Source organism: Macrobrachium nipponense, chromosome 38 (genome assembly GCF_015104395.2).
Source record: "Macrobrachium nipponense isolate FS-2020 chromosome 38, ASM1510439v2, whole genome shotgun sequence".
In the NCBI taxonomy this organism is placed as follows: domain Eukaryota; kingdom Metazoa; phylum Arthropoda; class Malacostraca; order Decapoda; family Palaemonidae; genus Macrobrachium; species Macrobrachium nipponense.
The window spans coordinates 15,011,399-15,027,560 of record NC_061098.1 but is presented as its reverse complement, the minus strand read 5'-3'; the positions used below and the strand labels follow the sequence as shown (position 1 = coordinate 15,027,560).

Here is a 16,162-nt window from a genome sequence, read left to right as displayed (position 1 = left end):
GCATCCTTTATCAGAAATCCTCTAACGGCCAAAGTCTAAATGAAAAGCTCCACTGTTCTAATGTGAAACAACTCGAAATGCTATTTACGTAGGTGGAATAGGTCTAGGTGTGGATGTCGTATATAAACGGTTAGTTTGATGTATTGGATTAATTCTAACTACAATGAACACAAAAACTATCAAATTTATTCAGAAATAGTCAGATACACTACATAATGTGGAAAAAACGCATAAAAATGCCATTTTAGGTTGAAGAGGGCTAGGTGTGGATGTCGTATAGAGCCACTGATGTCATGGCAGGAATTCTAACTACAATGAATATCATTCCACGAATAAATCTGATACAGCTTTAGTCAGAAATAGTCAAGATACATTACTCTGTTGAAGAACATAACAGCTAGATGCAATTTAGGTGGAATAGGCCTAGATGTGTTAGATATATGAAAACAGTTTTGTCTGGTGTAATGCCAGGAACTGTAACTATGACGATCAATCTATGAATAATAGCAGGTACAACTATAATCACACACGGTTATTCATGCAGTATACTGCAATTAATTTAAAAACTAAAAAAAAAAAAACATGAGAAAACTTACTTGCAAACTGTGGTAATTGCTGGGTTTTCGTCCATTCTATGGGGAAGGGAAACATTCACAAGGAAGAAAGAAATCAGAATGAATGAATAAAGCAGGCAAACAACAAGCAACATCACATGCAACGACTATTAAGACATCCACGTAAAATGACAAAAACAAAACATCAAAGCAAAATGTTATATACTAAAAAAAAATCATCAGTTGAAAAAGTGGTTAAACCGCGGCTCGTGCTCACAAAAGCCTACAGAAGCAGATTGCATTTAATGTTAGCTAAGTGTTAAAAACGCAGAACAAATCAACGTTCGTAAAAGCTGGATAATAGCATGACATGGTTTTTTTTAAACGTTTAATGGAACTCTATAAATAGTTGATATTGTTTATATTGCTGACAGCGAGGACGATATTGACACAGTGATTTGCAGCTGATGTTAGCAGCTAACCACTCTAACCAAAGTATACAGAATCCCTTATTCTATATATTTTGGGTCTGACCAATGTCACAGTTGGTCCTGCAGTAAAACTCAGTCTGAAACAAGCTAGGTCTAATGTAATCTATTATTATTATTATTATTATTTGGTCTATCACGGTCATCCTATACGACTTGGTGGTTTTTATAGTGTGGGGTTCCGGGTTGCATCCTGCCTCCTTAGGAGTCCATTACTTTTCTTCACTTTAAGAAATATTATTACTATTATTATTATCATTATTATTATTATTATTATTATTATTATTAGACAAGTATCATCAAATTCTACAAATATGATTAAGTGTGAAAAAAAAAAATCTGAAAGAATCGATAATTGCCTTAATATATATAGATATATATATATATATATATATATATATATATATATATATATATATATATATATATATATATATATATATATATGAGAGATACTCGACTATACATCCCATAAGCATTAAGATGAAGTAGTATATAAATATATATATTGTTATATATATTTATATAACAATACCTCCCTCTCACCATAATTCCACAAATTAATGGATGGAGTGAGGGGTTGTCAAAACGATGATTAAATTACGCGAGGGTCTAGAACAAGGTTTCCTAAAATATGTTCAGGAGCAGGGCAGGAACAGTACGTAAAATAGATTGGACTAAATATATTACCATAAAATATAGAAAAATAGCAAAGAACACCACCCATTTTAACTTTTTTCTTTCTTTCTTTTAGGTACTTTATGAAACAACTGGCCACTATACTTACTATTTAATCCATTTAACTAATAATTTTTTTTAAATAGCAAAGAACACCACCCATTTAACTTTTATTTTTTGTGCTACTTTATGAAACAACTGGCCACTATACTTACTACTTACTCCATTTAACTAATAATTTTTTTTTAAATAGCAAAGAACACCAACCATTTAACTTTTTTTTTTTACTACTTTATGAAACAAAGGGTCACTATACTTACTACTTACTCCATTTAACTAATATTTTTTTCAACTTTTTTTTTTTTTACTACTTTATGAAACAAAGGGTCACTATACTTACTACTTACATCATTTACCTTTTTTTTTTTCTTTTTATGTAACATCGGGTCACTCTACTTACTCAACAAACAAATCCTCACCAAGAGGAGTTGGATCTTGCCTATAGATATTCCAGAACTTTATCTAGGAATAATTTATATGCCTTGGTGACGTTTAACCTAATTTTTATAAACCGGTTTCTAATGACAGGCGTATCCCTTCCTTTTTGGTTAAGCTACAATGTTAAGAACACTTTTAGTGTGTTTTATTTTCTAGGGTTTAGACGACATAAAAGCACATAGCTGCGTCTGGTCAGCCGGCATAAAAATAACGTTCAAAAATATTAATAAAAAAAAACTTACATTATACCTTAGGAGTCTATTGCAAGCGTCCGTAGGTCAAAATAAGGCACGAGCAGACTATGCTAGCCATTCGACTTGTCCAGAATGTTTTGTTAATTAAAGGTAAGGAAAAATTATGAAGGGTTTTCACATCGAGATTATAGCGAATTATAATAGTATTACATCAACAGTTTCCCTAAAAAGAACGCTATCTTACACGTAAATCAATTAAATAAATCTGTGTAGATATAAGAAAGTCTTAACTAATTTGTATTCTATTAATCTAACAAAAAAATCAATTAAAATAAACTAACAAACCATGCTATAAGAACATAACATATCCAGCCTTGTTTTTTTTAGTAACGAAAGCAAATTAAAAAGTTATCCAGCTTTTTATTTAGTAACAAAAGCATATAGCAAAAAAATAATTTAAAAATTAAACATTAAACAAAAGCACATCAAGTACACAGAAAAAAAGTCCTAAATTACCTGAGACGTATTAATACTGAAGTAGGATTGCGAAGGACTTCTCCGCTGATGCTGAGGTGTGAAGAAGGGCATCAGAGCATCCTCGGCGGAATCCCTCACTTCTTCGCCGTCGTCTTCACCTCCTCCCTCGTTCGGTCCCCGGAGCTTCCTGCAGGAAGAGAGAGAGAGAAAGAGAGAGAGAGGAGATTATATAGTGTTTAGACAATATCAAGGTGACTGTGGAGACCCAGTCAAGTCCAAGGGATGTTAGAGTTTCAAAAACAATAAATTAAAAAAAAAAAATAAGGAAACAGCAAGCAGCGGGAGGCAGGAAAAAAACAGCAAGCAACAAAAGACAGGAAAAAAGCAGCAGAAGGCAGGAAACAACAGCAAGCATCAGGAGGCAGGAAACAACAGCAAGCAACAGAAGGCAGGAAAAAGCAGCAAGCAGCAGGAGGCAGGAAAAAAGAAGCAAGCAGCAGGAGGCAGGAAAAAAGAAGCAAGCAGCAGGAGGCAGGAAAAAAGTAGCAGAAGACAGGAAAAAAACAGCAGAAAACACGAACAATCAGCAAGCAGCAGGAGGCAGGAAACAACAGCAAGCAGCATAAGGCAGGAAAAAAGTAACAAGCAGCAGAAGGAAGAAAAAAGCAGCAAGCAGCAGGAGGCAGGAAAAAAGTAGCAAGCAGCAGAAGACAGGAAAAAAGTAGCAAGCAGCAGAAGACTAAAAAAGTAGCAAGCAGCAGAAGGAGAGGACAAAAGCAGCAAGCAGCAGGAGGCAGGGAAAAAAGCAACAAGCAGCAGGAAGCATGAAAAAGCAGCAAGCAGCAGAAGGCAGAAAAAAGCAGCAATCAGCAGGAGGCAGGAAAGTGCAGCAAATAGCATAAGGCAGAAAAAAGCAGCAAGTAGCACAAGGCAGAAAAAAGCAGCAAGCAGCAGGAAGCATGAAAAAAGCAGCAAGCAGCATAAGGCAGAAAAAAAGCAGCAAGCAGCATAAGGCAGAAAAATAAGCAGCAAGTAGCATAAGGCAGAAAAAAAGCAGCAAGCAGCAGGAGGCAGGAAAAAAGTAGCAAGCAGCAGAAGGGAGGAAAAAAGCAGCAAGCAGCAGAAGGGAGGAAAAAAGCAGCAAGCAGCAGGAGGCAGGAAAAAAGCAGCAAGCAGCAGAAGGGAGGAAAAAAGCAGCAAGCAGCAGGAGGCAGGAAAGAGCAGCTAAAAGCAGAAGGCAGGAAACACCTCGAGAGAGAGAGAGAGAGGAGAGAAGCGAATAGAATAGACAATGGGAGGAGGAGGAGGAGGAGAGCGAGGCAGTAAAAGGAAATCAGGCGCAGCCATTTGTTCCTGGGCGGAGAACAATAAGTTTGCAAATGACGCAATGCACAAAGCTCGATGCCCAATACACCGCTTTCCCTAATTCTGGTGGAACTTCGCCTCCAGAATCAGAGTTCGAGACTCGAATTCCGAACTCGACGTTTCAAGTTGGCGTTCCGGGTTTCGAATTGTTTCGGACAACTGATTCATTGATAGACACATCTATTAACAGGAGGATGAGTGGAAGGACGAATTAATGTTAATATTTATTCGCGTTATCATTGGAATTCTTTGCACGAATTAATGTGAATATCAACTCTATTATTGGAGTTAATTGTGAAGACTTTCGTGGTTTGGATTGATAAATATTATATGATTATAATAATTATATTATATTATATTAGTATTATATATATATATATATATATATATATACGTATATATATATATATATATATATATATATATATTATATATACATATATACATATATATATATGTATGTATTATATATATGTACAATATATACATTTGTATATATATATATATATATATATATAGATATATATATAATATATATTATATATAAGCTATACGATATAACCTTTGTACAATTTTCTCATTGTGTGAATGTTCACTTAAGATTATACAAATTTAATTATACAAAAATATAACTGACAAGACTGGCACTCAGATGCCAAAAACTAAAAAGATATGAGAGAGAAGAGAGAGAGAGAAGAGAGAGAGAGAGAGAGAACTAGTATATGCCCTACATAACTCTGCAAGATTTAATATAAGCTAAAAGTGATTGGTATCCTCACCATTCAAGAAAAAATAATAATAATATATGACAATCAGATAAAATCCCTGTCCCTTCGACTCCTGTCCAAATTGGCCCCTCAGTCATTCTCTTGCGCCGAAAAGCAGTTCAGAAAGACTTGAAGGACCGTGGAAACGCTTTGAGATCGGGGGGCGGGAGGGGGGGGGGCTGTACGCCCCCCCAAGTGTCCCACTTGCTTCTTTTATGTTTTCGTGTCTTCTAAATCGCGTCGTTAGGTCGTGACTTACTTCCTTTGTGTCGTTGAGTCACGACTGAATTTGGAGTGGGGGGGATCACATAAATGAGCTTAAAACTTTATTGCTCAGTTGTTAAAAACATTCTATGATAAATCGCTTATACTCCACAAGGCATCAAAACACTCCTCTTTGTAAACAATTTATCATCTGTACGTAAAATTCTCTCTCTCTCTCTCTCATAAATAGATTGTTTAATTGAATTTCCATTACTCTCTCTCTCTCTCTCTCTCTCTCTCTCTCTCTCTCTCTCTCTCTCATAAATAGAATGTTTTGTTGAATTTCCATTCTCTCTCTCTCTCTCTCTCTCTCTCTCTCTCTCTCTCTCTCTCTCTCTCTCTCTCTCAATAATGATATAGAAGTAAGGGACGAAAATAGTGAATATTTAGCTGACATAGATATTAATGAAGCTGATATTGTGCAGGCTATTAATGAAATTAAAAATGGAGCTGCTGCAGGGCCTGATGGAGTTCCTGCTATTTTGTTAAAGAAAGTAGTTCATTCTATCGCAAAGCCACTTGCAATATTATAAAGACAAAGTGTAGATACAGGCATGATTTATGATGAGCACAAATTAGCATATATTACCCCTACATTCAAAAGTGGATCAAGACTAGAGGCAAGTAATTATAGGCCTGTGAGTCTAACATCACATACTATGAAAGTGTATGAAAGGGTAATGAAGAAAAATATTATGAAACATTTAATAAAAAATAATCTGTTTAATATAGGACAACATGGTTTCGTACCCGGAAAAAGTACACAAACCCAACTGTTAGTCCACCGTGAGAACATATACAAAAATATGAAAAGCGGAAATGAAACAGATGTGGTTTATCTAGACTTTGCAAAAGCTTTTGACAAGGTAGACCATAATATATTAGCGAAGAAATGAGAAAACATAATATAGTGGATAAAGTATGGAAGATGGTTAAAATAATTTTTACACAAAACAGAAAACAGTTAGTTATTGCAAACGATGAGAAATCGGATGAAGCTAAGGTAATTTCCTGTGTGCCACAAGGTACGGTGTTAGCTGCAATACTGTTTGTTATTATGATTGCGACATAGACAGTAATGTAAGGACTCGGTAGTGAGTAGTTTCGCCGATGACACAAGAATAAGGTTAGAGAAATTACTTGTGATGAAGATAGGAACGCGCTACAAAGAGACCTCAACAAAGTATATGAATTGGGCAAAGGCGGTAATAGGATGGTATTTAACTCTGATAAATTTGAATCAATAAACTATGGAGACAGAAGGAAAGCTATATGCATATAGGGGACCTAATAATGAGACAATCACAAATAAGGAAGCAGTTAAAGACCTTGGTGTGATGATGAATAGGAACATGTTATGCAACGATCAAATAGCAATTCTATTGGCAAAATGTAAACGCAAAATGGAAATGTTGTTACGGCACTTCAAAACAAGAAAAGCTGAACACATGATTATGCTTTTATAAAACATATAGTTCGTAGTCCACTGAATATTGCAATATGATATGGTACCCACACTATCAAAAGAATATTGCACAGAGTGTATACAAAGGTCCTTTACAGCTAGAATAGAAGAAGTTAAGGACCTTGACTACTGGGAAAGACTACAATCCTTAAAAATTATTATAGGTCTAGGAAAGGAGAAGGAGAACGCTACATGATAATTCAGGCATGGAAACAGATTAGAAAGAAATAGCAGAAAACTTCATGGAGCTAAAAATATCAGAAAGAGCAAGCAGAGGTAGATTAATAGTGCCCAAAACTATACCAGGAAAAATATAGAAAGCACACAGGACATTAATCCACTACGCACCAGCATCGATAATGCAGCGTCTATTCAATGCGTTGCCAGCTCATCTGAGGAATATAACAGGAGTGAGCGTAGATGTGTTTAAGAATAAGCTCGACAAATATCTAAACTGCATCCCAGACCATTCAAGATTGGAAGATGCAAAATATACCGGAAGATGTACTAGCAACTCTCTGGTAGAACATTAAGAGGTGCCTCACACTGAGGACCTGGGGCAACCAAACAAATCAAGATGTAAAGTCTGTAAGGTCCCTCTCTCTCATAAATATTAATGTTTTATTGAATTTCCATTATCCTTCTCTCTCTCTCTCTCTCTCTCTCTCTCTCTCTCTCTCTCTCTCTCTCTCTCTCTCATAAATAGAATGTTTCATTGAATTTCCATTATCTCTCTTGCAAAAGAAAAAAATGCATGGAAAGTTATAGAACTAAAAAGTAAGATAGAAAATGCAGAACAAAAGATTATACAATCAAAAGAAAATGAAAAACAGGAATTGGAAGAAAAAACCCTAATAAATATCAAGCAAAAACCCAAAACTATTATACACATACGCGAAAAAGATGAATAAAAGAATAGAAATTGGCCCTCTAAGATTTGAAGGAAGATTAACGAATGAAAAAAAGGAAATTTGCAACATATTGGCAGAACGATATAAGAGAAAATTCACCCCTAGAATAGATAATGAAGATAATGATATAGAAGTAAGGGACGAAAATAGTGAATATTTAGCTGACATAGATATTAATGAAGCTGATATTGTGCAGGCTATTAATGTAATTAAAAATGGAGCTGCTGCAGGGCCTGATGGAGTTCTGTTATTTTGTTAAGGAAAGTAGTTCATTCTATCGCAAAGCCACTTGCAATATTATTAAGACAAAGTGTAGATACAGGCAAGATTTATGATGAGCACAAATTAGCAAATAATACCCCTACTTCAAAAGTGGATCAAGACTAGAGGCTAGTAATTATAGGCTGTGAGTCTAACATCACATATTATGAAAGTGTATGAAAGGGTAATGAAGAAAAATATTATGAAACTTTATTTAATAAAAAAATAATTTGTTTAATATGGGACAACATGGTTTCGTACCCGGAAAAAGTACACAAACCCAACTGTTAGTCCACTGTGAGAACATATACAAAAATATGAAAGCAGAAATGAAACAGATGTGGTTTATCTAGACTTTGCAAAAGCTTTTGACAAGGTAGACCATAATATATTAGCGAAGAAAATTAGAAAACACAATATCGTGGATAAAGTAGGAAGATGGTTAAAAGAATTTTTACACAACAGAAAGCAGATAGTTATTGCAAACGATGAGAATCGGATGAAGCCAAGGTAATATCCGGTGTGCCACAAGGTACGGTGTTAGCTGCAATACTGTTTGTTACTATGATTGAAGACATAGACAGTAATGTTAAGGATTCGGTAGTGAGTAGTTTTCGCTAATGACACAAGAATAAGTAGAGAAATTACATGTGATGAAGATAGGAACGCTCTACAAAAGACCTTAACAACGTATATGATTGGGCAGAGGTAAACAGGATGGTATTTAACTCTGATAAATTTGAATCAATAAATTACGGAGACACAGAAGGAAAGCTATATGCATATAGGGGACCTAATAATGAGAACAATCACAAATAAGGAAGCTTTAGTTAAAGACCTTGGTGTGATGTGATAGGAACATGTTATGCAATGATCAAATAGCAATTCTGTTGGCAAAATGTCAAGCAAAAATGGGAATGTTGTTACGGCACTTCAAAACAAGAAAAGAAAAGGCTGACACAGATGGGATTATGCTTTATAAAACATATGTTCGTAGTCACTTGAATATTGCAATATGATATGGTACCCACACTATCAAAAGGATATTGCACAAATAGAGTGGTACAAAGGTCCTTTACAGCTAGAATAAGAAGTTAAGGACCTTGACTACTGGGAAAGACTACAATCCTCCTTAAAATTATATAGTCTAGAAAGGAGAAGAGAACGCTACATGATAATTCATGGCATGGAAACAGATAGAAGGAATAGCTGAAAACATCATGGAGCTAAAAATATCAGAAAGAGCAAGCAGAGCTAAAAATATCAGAAAGAGCAAGCAGACGTAGATTAATAGTGCCCAAAACTATACCAGGAAAAATATAGAAAGCACACAGGACATTAATCCACTACGCACCAGCATCGATAATGCAGCGTCTATTCAATGCATTGCCAGCTCATCTGAGGAATATAACAGGAGTGAGCGTAGATGTGTTTAAGAATAAGCTCGACAAATATCTAAACTGCATCCCAGACCATCCAAGATTGGAAGATGCAAAATATACCGGAAGATGTACTAGCAACTCTCTGGTAGACATTAGAGGTGCCTCACACTGAGGGACCTGGGGCAACCCGAACAAAATGTAAGGTCTGTAAGGTAAGGTCCCTCTCTCTCATAAATAGTGTGTTTTGTTGAATTTCCATTCTCTCTCTCTCTCGTTACATCTTTGTCCGAATTCCAAATTCCGTATTTTCATTTGTTTTCATTTCATTTTTTGAGGCCCTTGTTGTACAGGAGGGGGGTGTCCATAAAGTCCCAGTACCATTGCGAGCAACAAATACTTGTAATGGTACTGGGACTTTATGGACACCCTGTATTTCATGACTGTGGGAACGTTCTCTCTCTCTCTCTCTCTCTCTCTCTCTCAATCCGTATTATGCACGTAAACTCCGCGACCCAAGGAAGAAATCAGACAAGACACGAGTCGCCTAACGACGAATGCCCTCAGAAAATAGACGGAGAAGAAAAATGCTGCAGAAAAATAGGAAATAAAAATAAGGTGGGGGGGTGGGGGGTGGGGGGTTTGGGGGGTGCTGAGCCCCTTAGTGTGGTGAAAAGGTGAGCCTTTTGGACGCTTGATAAAATGGAAGCCTCTCTCTCTCTCTCTCTCTCGTTAGATGGTGAGGACGGTAAAGCATTGAAGAGTTGTGGAGATGGAGCAGATAGGTTTCGTTTCCAGAAGAAGAGAGAGAGAGAGAGAGAGAGAGAGAGAGAAGAGAGAGAGAGAGAGAGAGAGAGAGAGAGAGTTCAGACTGAGACATAAAAAATTGCAAGAAACGCAAAGTTCATTAAAATACGGAATCTTGAATTATACGACATCGAACAAGTAACAAAAAGCGAGAAAGAGAGAAGGGAAATTCAATAACGAACAGTGAACTGGGAGAGAGAGAGAGAGAGAGAGAGAGAGAGAGAGAGAGAGAGAGAGAGAGAGAGAGGCCCACCAAAAAATTTGAAAAGAAAGATAGTAAAACCAACAAAAAGTGAAAAATGAAAAACTAACCCTGATAGGAGATAGAGAAGAGAAGCATAGAAAAATTGAGGTAAACAGAAAAGACGAAAAATGAAAAACAGAGAGAGAGAGAGAGAGAGAGAGAGAGAGGTAATCTCTACATGTTAACACAACAAACACAGACGCAGTTAGCAAACAAAGTTTGTAGCTGCCTCGCAAACACACGCCCTTCCTTGTAAGATCAACTTGACCTCCGCTGCTGTGGAGTCTTAAGAGAGGTAAATAAAGAACTTTCTCCTTCAATTTTACCTTAGAGAGCTTCAACTTGGAGTACTGTTTGAGGAACAATCGTAATGCTTCAAACAATCTTCGTAGGTACAGAGACATCAGGGAATTTCAATACCAAGACAGTTTATGGCGATAATCATAGCACGGTGGAATACTTATCGTTTAGTTTTATTCAATATTTAACAAGTCAAAACTTTGTAATTCTCTTAACCAGCAATGTTACGATTCTATAACTACTCAGATGTGAATCGGTTCTGATGCCAAGATATTCAAAATCTCGTGGAAAATAGTGTGTGTAATGAAAATCCACAATTATATAGTAAAGTATGTTACTCTGTAATAAAAGTTTACTATAAAATTGTGGATTTTCATTAGGCAAACTTTAATTTTTATTAGATAGACTTTACGCTGCTTTAATTGACTTATATAAAGTCAATATCTTTCTAAACGTTACGCTAGGAAAGCCTTCGGTCAGCTAACAAAACCACCCCTAGCAGTTAGAGAGAGAGAGAGAGAGAGAGAGAGAGAGAGAGAGAGAGAGAGAGAGAGAGAGAGACGCTCTCTCTCTCTCTCATACATCGCAGTATTTTACATTTCCAGTGCAACCAATAAAAAAAAGATATCTTTTATTTGGGTCGTCAGTACAAAAAAAGAGGGGGGTGGGGGGAGAATAATAATGCAAAAGAACAAGGCCAAGTTCCTCCATGTAATGCTGGATCATTCCAGATAACTTAAATTCTGCAGCCGTTGTGGAGTCATGCTGACTGTGTTCATCTATACAGTAGTCACATCGCTAAGGCCACTAAGCTCGTTTCCTCTCTCTCTCTCTCCACTCTTGTCAAGTGAATCTTAAGCCAACCAGCTAAAGACGATTAACATCTGAAGGCTAAGAATGATGAAAACTTCTTACATGACCTGAATTCATCAGAACCAGTCTAGGACTAGGGCTCAGAAAAATAACTTACACTTTGAGAATGTTCTCACGGAGTAACTATAGAATAACTGTCTCACTCTCTGTGTCACTCCGTTTAGAGTTTGAGAATTCAAGTCACACCCATTCTCGGTCGTGCCTGCCACCCTAGACTGAATGTAAAGTGATTTTTTTATGTTTAACTCGAACGGACCAATTAAACTAGGTCTTTCCGTAGCTTCCACCTTGTGGGCTAGGGTTATCCAAACGTTATGAACTTATAAATTTTGAATTTATCGTACTGAATATAAGTAATTAGACGCTTCTGCATTAACCTGGCATTTAAGGAATCGTTTGCTGAACCCCTTTTTCTTTGTAAGTGAGCAACATTTAAACAATGCTTTCCATATTACCGAAATGTGAGCTGTATAAGACTACCGTTTAGTCACATAGCGAAGCGTTTCACACCGTAGCACTTTTGGTTAGGCCTAGGCCCTAGACCATAACGTTATTCGTGCTCTGCTGTTCAGACCCAGCTAAGCAATCTTCCTATTCCTGAATTGACTATGAAAGGCTTCGTGATAACCTCATGTAACTCTCTCCCCTATGGGAGTTTGAACCAGAAACGTTTCAAGATCCGAGCAGATACTTCGAAATGGACAGCCTTCGCGAAACTTAATTCTTCGTAATGTGTTATATTTCCTAAAAAGGAAAAACACCCCTTCTCCGTCTGTAAGCTTTATCAGAAAAGAGTTTTGCATTCCAACAGCATGGATCGGAACACGATATCGAATCCCTTATTCTTAAAATCACGGTAACTTATGACAAGGATTTTGCGACCAGTGTAGCATTCAACCAGACAGGGAGTTGGGCGTCACGATCTTATAGCACTACGAACTTTTTATTTTTTTCTCTCTTTTTGCTGGTAATTTTTAGTGACAATAATGATGATAAAGCCTGTTCATTAACTTTAATTATTCCTTAGGTATCTTACATATTTGAAAATATAACTAAAATGGCAGCATAACAAAACAATTTTACCTGGTATGTACAGAACTCCGTCAAATAGAGGTTTTACTCTTAATAATTAATCCTTTGACTTATCGAACGAGTTTCCCTAATCCTTTGTTCTTATGCTGGTCTTGATTTAACCCCTATTACCCTGACCTTTTTTTTTTTTTTTTTTTTACTTAAAGTTTCCTCCCGTTGGAAAAGATCCAAGTTGCATGAAGGTGCCACAGTGCGCACGCGCGACAGAGCAAACTCTCCTCCCCTTCGGTTCCATCAAAACTTCATCCGGAAGTTTTTCTTCATTCTCCGGTCCAATAAAGAATAAATCTTCTCGGAAGCTCACGGCTCATTTATCGCTAATGCGTTTTAAATGCGTGTGATAATCCTCTCAGGATGCAGTTGTGAATTCTACTCATTGTTCTAAATCATTCATAAATCTGTTATTATTCACATATGTTCATTCAGAATTAAACATTTTCAATAAAACCTTTCATTAGCTTGAATGAATTTCTATAATTCATTATCATTAACATTATTTGTAATTCCCAAATTCAAGTTTTGACGATAAAATGCTTACAAAGTCAAGAATTGAATCTAGTAGATATAACTCAAGAATATAACGGTAATAAACTATTTTAAAACACAGGCAAAATTTAAAAAATAAAAAAAATTAACATGTCCACGAGTTCACTCAAAAGCGCATGGTTGCGTAGTTCAAAACTGTTATACCAGAGAGATAAAAATCGTACCTATACTCTGTATTTTTTTCATCTGTCCATCCGCCTGTGGTGTTTGCGCATGGTAACACTGCGTCCCGGGCTTTAAACAATTTCCTATTTCGAATATTAACGGTGTAATTCGCATACAGTAAATTATTAAAACACTTTTCAGTTGCAAATGTACACCCAGATATCCTTTTATTTACATAAAACTTACACATAGCGTAACTATTTAAAGCCCGGGACGCAGTGTTACCATGCGAAAACACCACAGGCGGATGGACATGAAAAAAAAAAACAGAGTATAGTGTGTTCTCATCTCATCATGTTCCACTCGTTTGGTGGGGTGTAACCCGTCATAGTAATTTTGAACTATTCATTACCTACACACCAGCCATCATCACCTTAGGAAAAATGTAGAAGGATATTACAACACCCCGTAGCCCAAGAGAAGCTGGGAAACGTCCTAAAAATCTAATGATTTTCAGTGATTATGGTTTTTAATTTTACGCGTTTAGTTAAGAAATGCGTCATGAATTCAGGCTCATTTCGGCTTGATGATTCTTTCTACCTTACACATCCCAAGCAAAGTACTTACAACCCATATTGTTGCAAGTACAGATATGGCAGAAAAAATATTTCTTAATTGATGACTTCGCCAATTACCGGTAATTACTAACGCCAGCAATAATAAATTTAGCTAAAGTTGACACATTAGAATGTATATGCAACCTATAAGCGTATACCCACAAATATGAAGAAATGGTAAGCTTCAGCCTTCAAATGTTCCTAGCACACTAACGCGAATCGTAATACGCATAATATGTTCCACCCAGAGATCAGTTTTAGAAAGAAGGCTTTCACTGATGCAATCGATAACTCGAGCAGCTTTGCATGACTGGGTTCCAGTAATAAGGGTGGAAGGGGGGAGGAGGAGGAGGGGGGAGGGGAGAGAAGAGGGAAGGAGGGGGAGGGAGAGGGGGTGTTGGAGGGGAGGGGAGCTAGCGAGGTGAATCACGGGTGCCATCATTATATCACGTCTACATTTCCTGAACCGGAAAACAATATTAATAAAAACGACGAAACCAAACCCTGAATACGTACGTGAATAATAAAATAGATATTAATATATCTTTGAAACATACCATTAACTATGTATCTCTAATGAAACCAGTCTTGTGCTATTACAAGTCAGGAAACAAGTGGTATCAGGGCGAAAATACTAAAGTTCTGAAAACATAAAATGGTCTTGAATTTGCATATCGTATACAGTATATTGCATCTTTCATTAGTCTAAGTTTTGCGATATCTTGCTGCCAAACTTCCCAAACTTTGTTGCTTGTTAATATAAAATATGTCAATTTTCTATATCTTACATATCTACCTTAGTACCTTAGTAATTCCCCACCCATAGCCACCCACCCTACTTTTTTTTATTTTTTTTTTTTTAGCCTTGTACATTTCTCTAAGCAATGCAGTGTGCTCAATGCAAAATGCATTTTTTTTTTTTCATTCAAAAGAATGGTGCCTTCGGAACAATCTTGTATAGTATCTCTGTTCTGATACTAGTTCATACACACTAAAACTGAGCTAACTACGTACTAGCTACACACACAATGCAAACTATGCAAGCATAAACATAAAATTCATTAAAAGCTTAAAACCCAATTCACGCATACAGACAAGACACACGCAGCTGACTACACAACACACACAAGCCTAACTCGCAGATAAATACACACCACCAGCTAAAAGACAAGACACAGCTAACTACACAACACACACATAGGCCTAACACGCAGACACGCACACGCACACACCACCAGCTAAGAGACCACAGCACACCGCAGCGGAAAAGCTATTTAAATCTCGAGCGACAGTCGATGAAACGCAACTGGGCCAACTCAAAATCGGATTAGCGCCTAATTAAACGCTGCTACGACGATTAACAAAGCTAACAGCGACGACCACTCGACACAAAGGCAATCTGGACTGACAGATGGCGCTGGGGTAATAATACACGAGACTGGATTCGTGAAATATGTATATACAGTGTATAGGTATGGGTATATGTATGCATATACATAGTAAATTCAAGTATGTAATATACTTATAATAGAAAAACGATGTGTGGAATTTAAATTGGCTAAGTATTGTTACAAGAAATATGATAATAATCTCATTGGATAAAATTCTGAATATAATTTTGTTAAAAATTTAAAATACTGTATATTTTCTATAATGAAAGATGAAAAAATATAAGTAGTTCGCCGGGGATCCATACCTATTCACAAATTTAATTATAAAAACAAGGGCATGCGAATAATAAAAGGTAAACTCACTACAACCACAGAATTTGGGTTTACATTTTTGTTCAGAGAGAGAGAGAGAGAGAGTAGGATGAGAGAGAGAGACCAGAGAGAGAGAGATAATCATTATATGCCATCTAAGCCGACACCAAAATAAAAATGAAAAATTCCAAATAAATGTAAGTTACGAAAATGAAAAACACGGACACAATCAGGCGATTCGACCTTACATGGAAAGTGTGGCCATACAGAACCTTTATTTCTTCCAGATGTTAAAGTCTTATCACGTGTTCGCTTTCCACCTTTTCTCTCTCTCTCTCTCTCTCTCTCTCTCTCTCTCTCTCTCTCTCTCTCTCTCTCTGACCCAAGTCAAATTACGGGTATTTATAGCTACTTTATCAAGCTAATCAACTGAGAAAGTTGTTCGTCGAGTCTATGTTTCGGCTTCCGAACGTTCGCTTGTCAAGGGGTTTGAGGGTAGGTACGCCTTAAAATTTTAAGATGGATATACACAGTATAAAGACATATGCTATTTATCGTCAGAACCAATGCACCA

General features: G+C 36.6%; 1 protein-coding gene across 1 annotated transcript in view; it reads right to left on the bottom strand.

Annotated features, from left to right (window-relative positions):
* LOC135209758 (uncharacterized) overlaps nucleotides 1–16,162 on the bottom strand; it is a 110,267-nt gene that overhangs the window by 81,079 nt on the left and 13,026 nt on the right. The window contains 1 exon segment of the mRNA XM_064242545.1: nucleotides 2,929–3,076. Within this exon segment, the coding sequence (XP_064098615.1) occupies nucleotides 2,929–3,076 (148 nt within the window).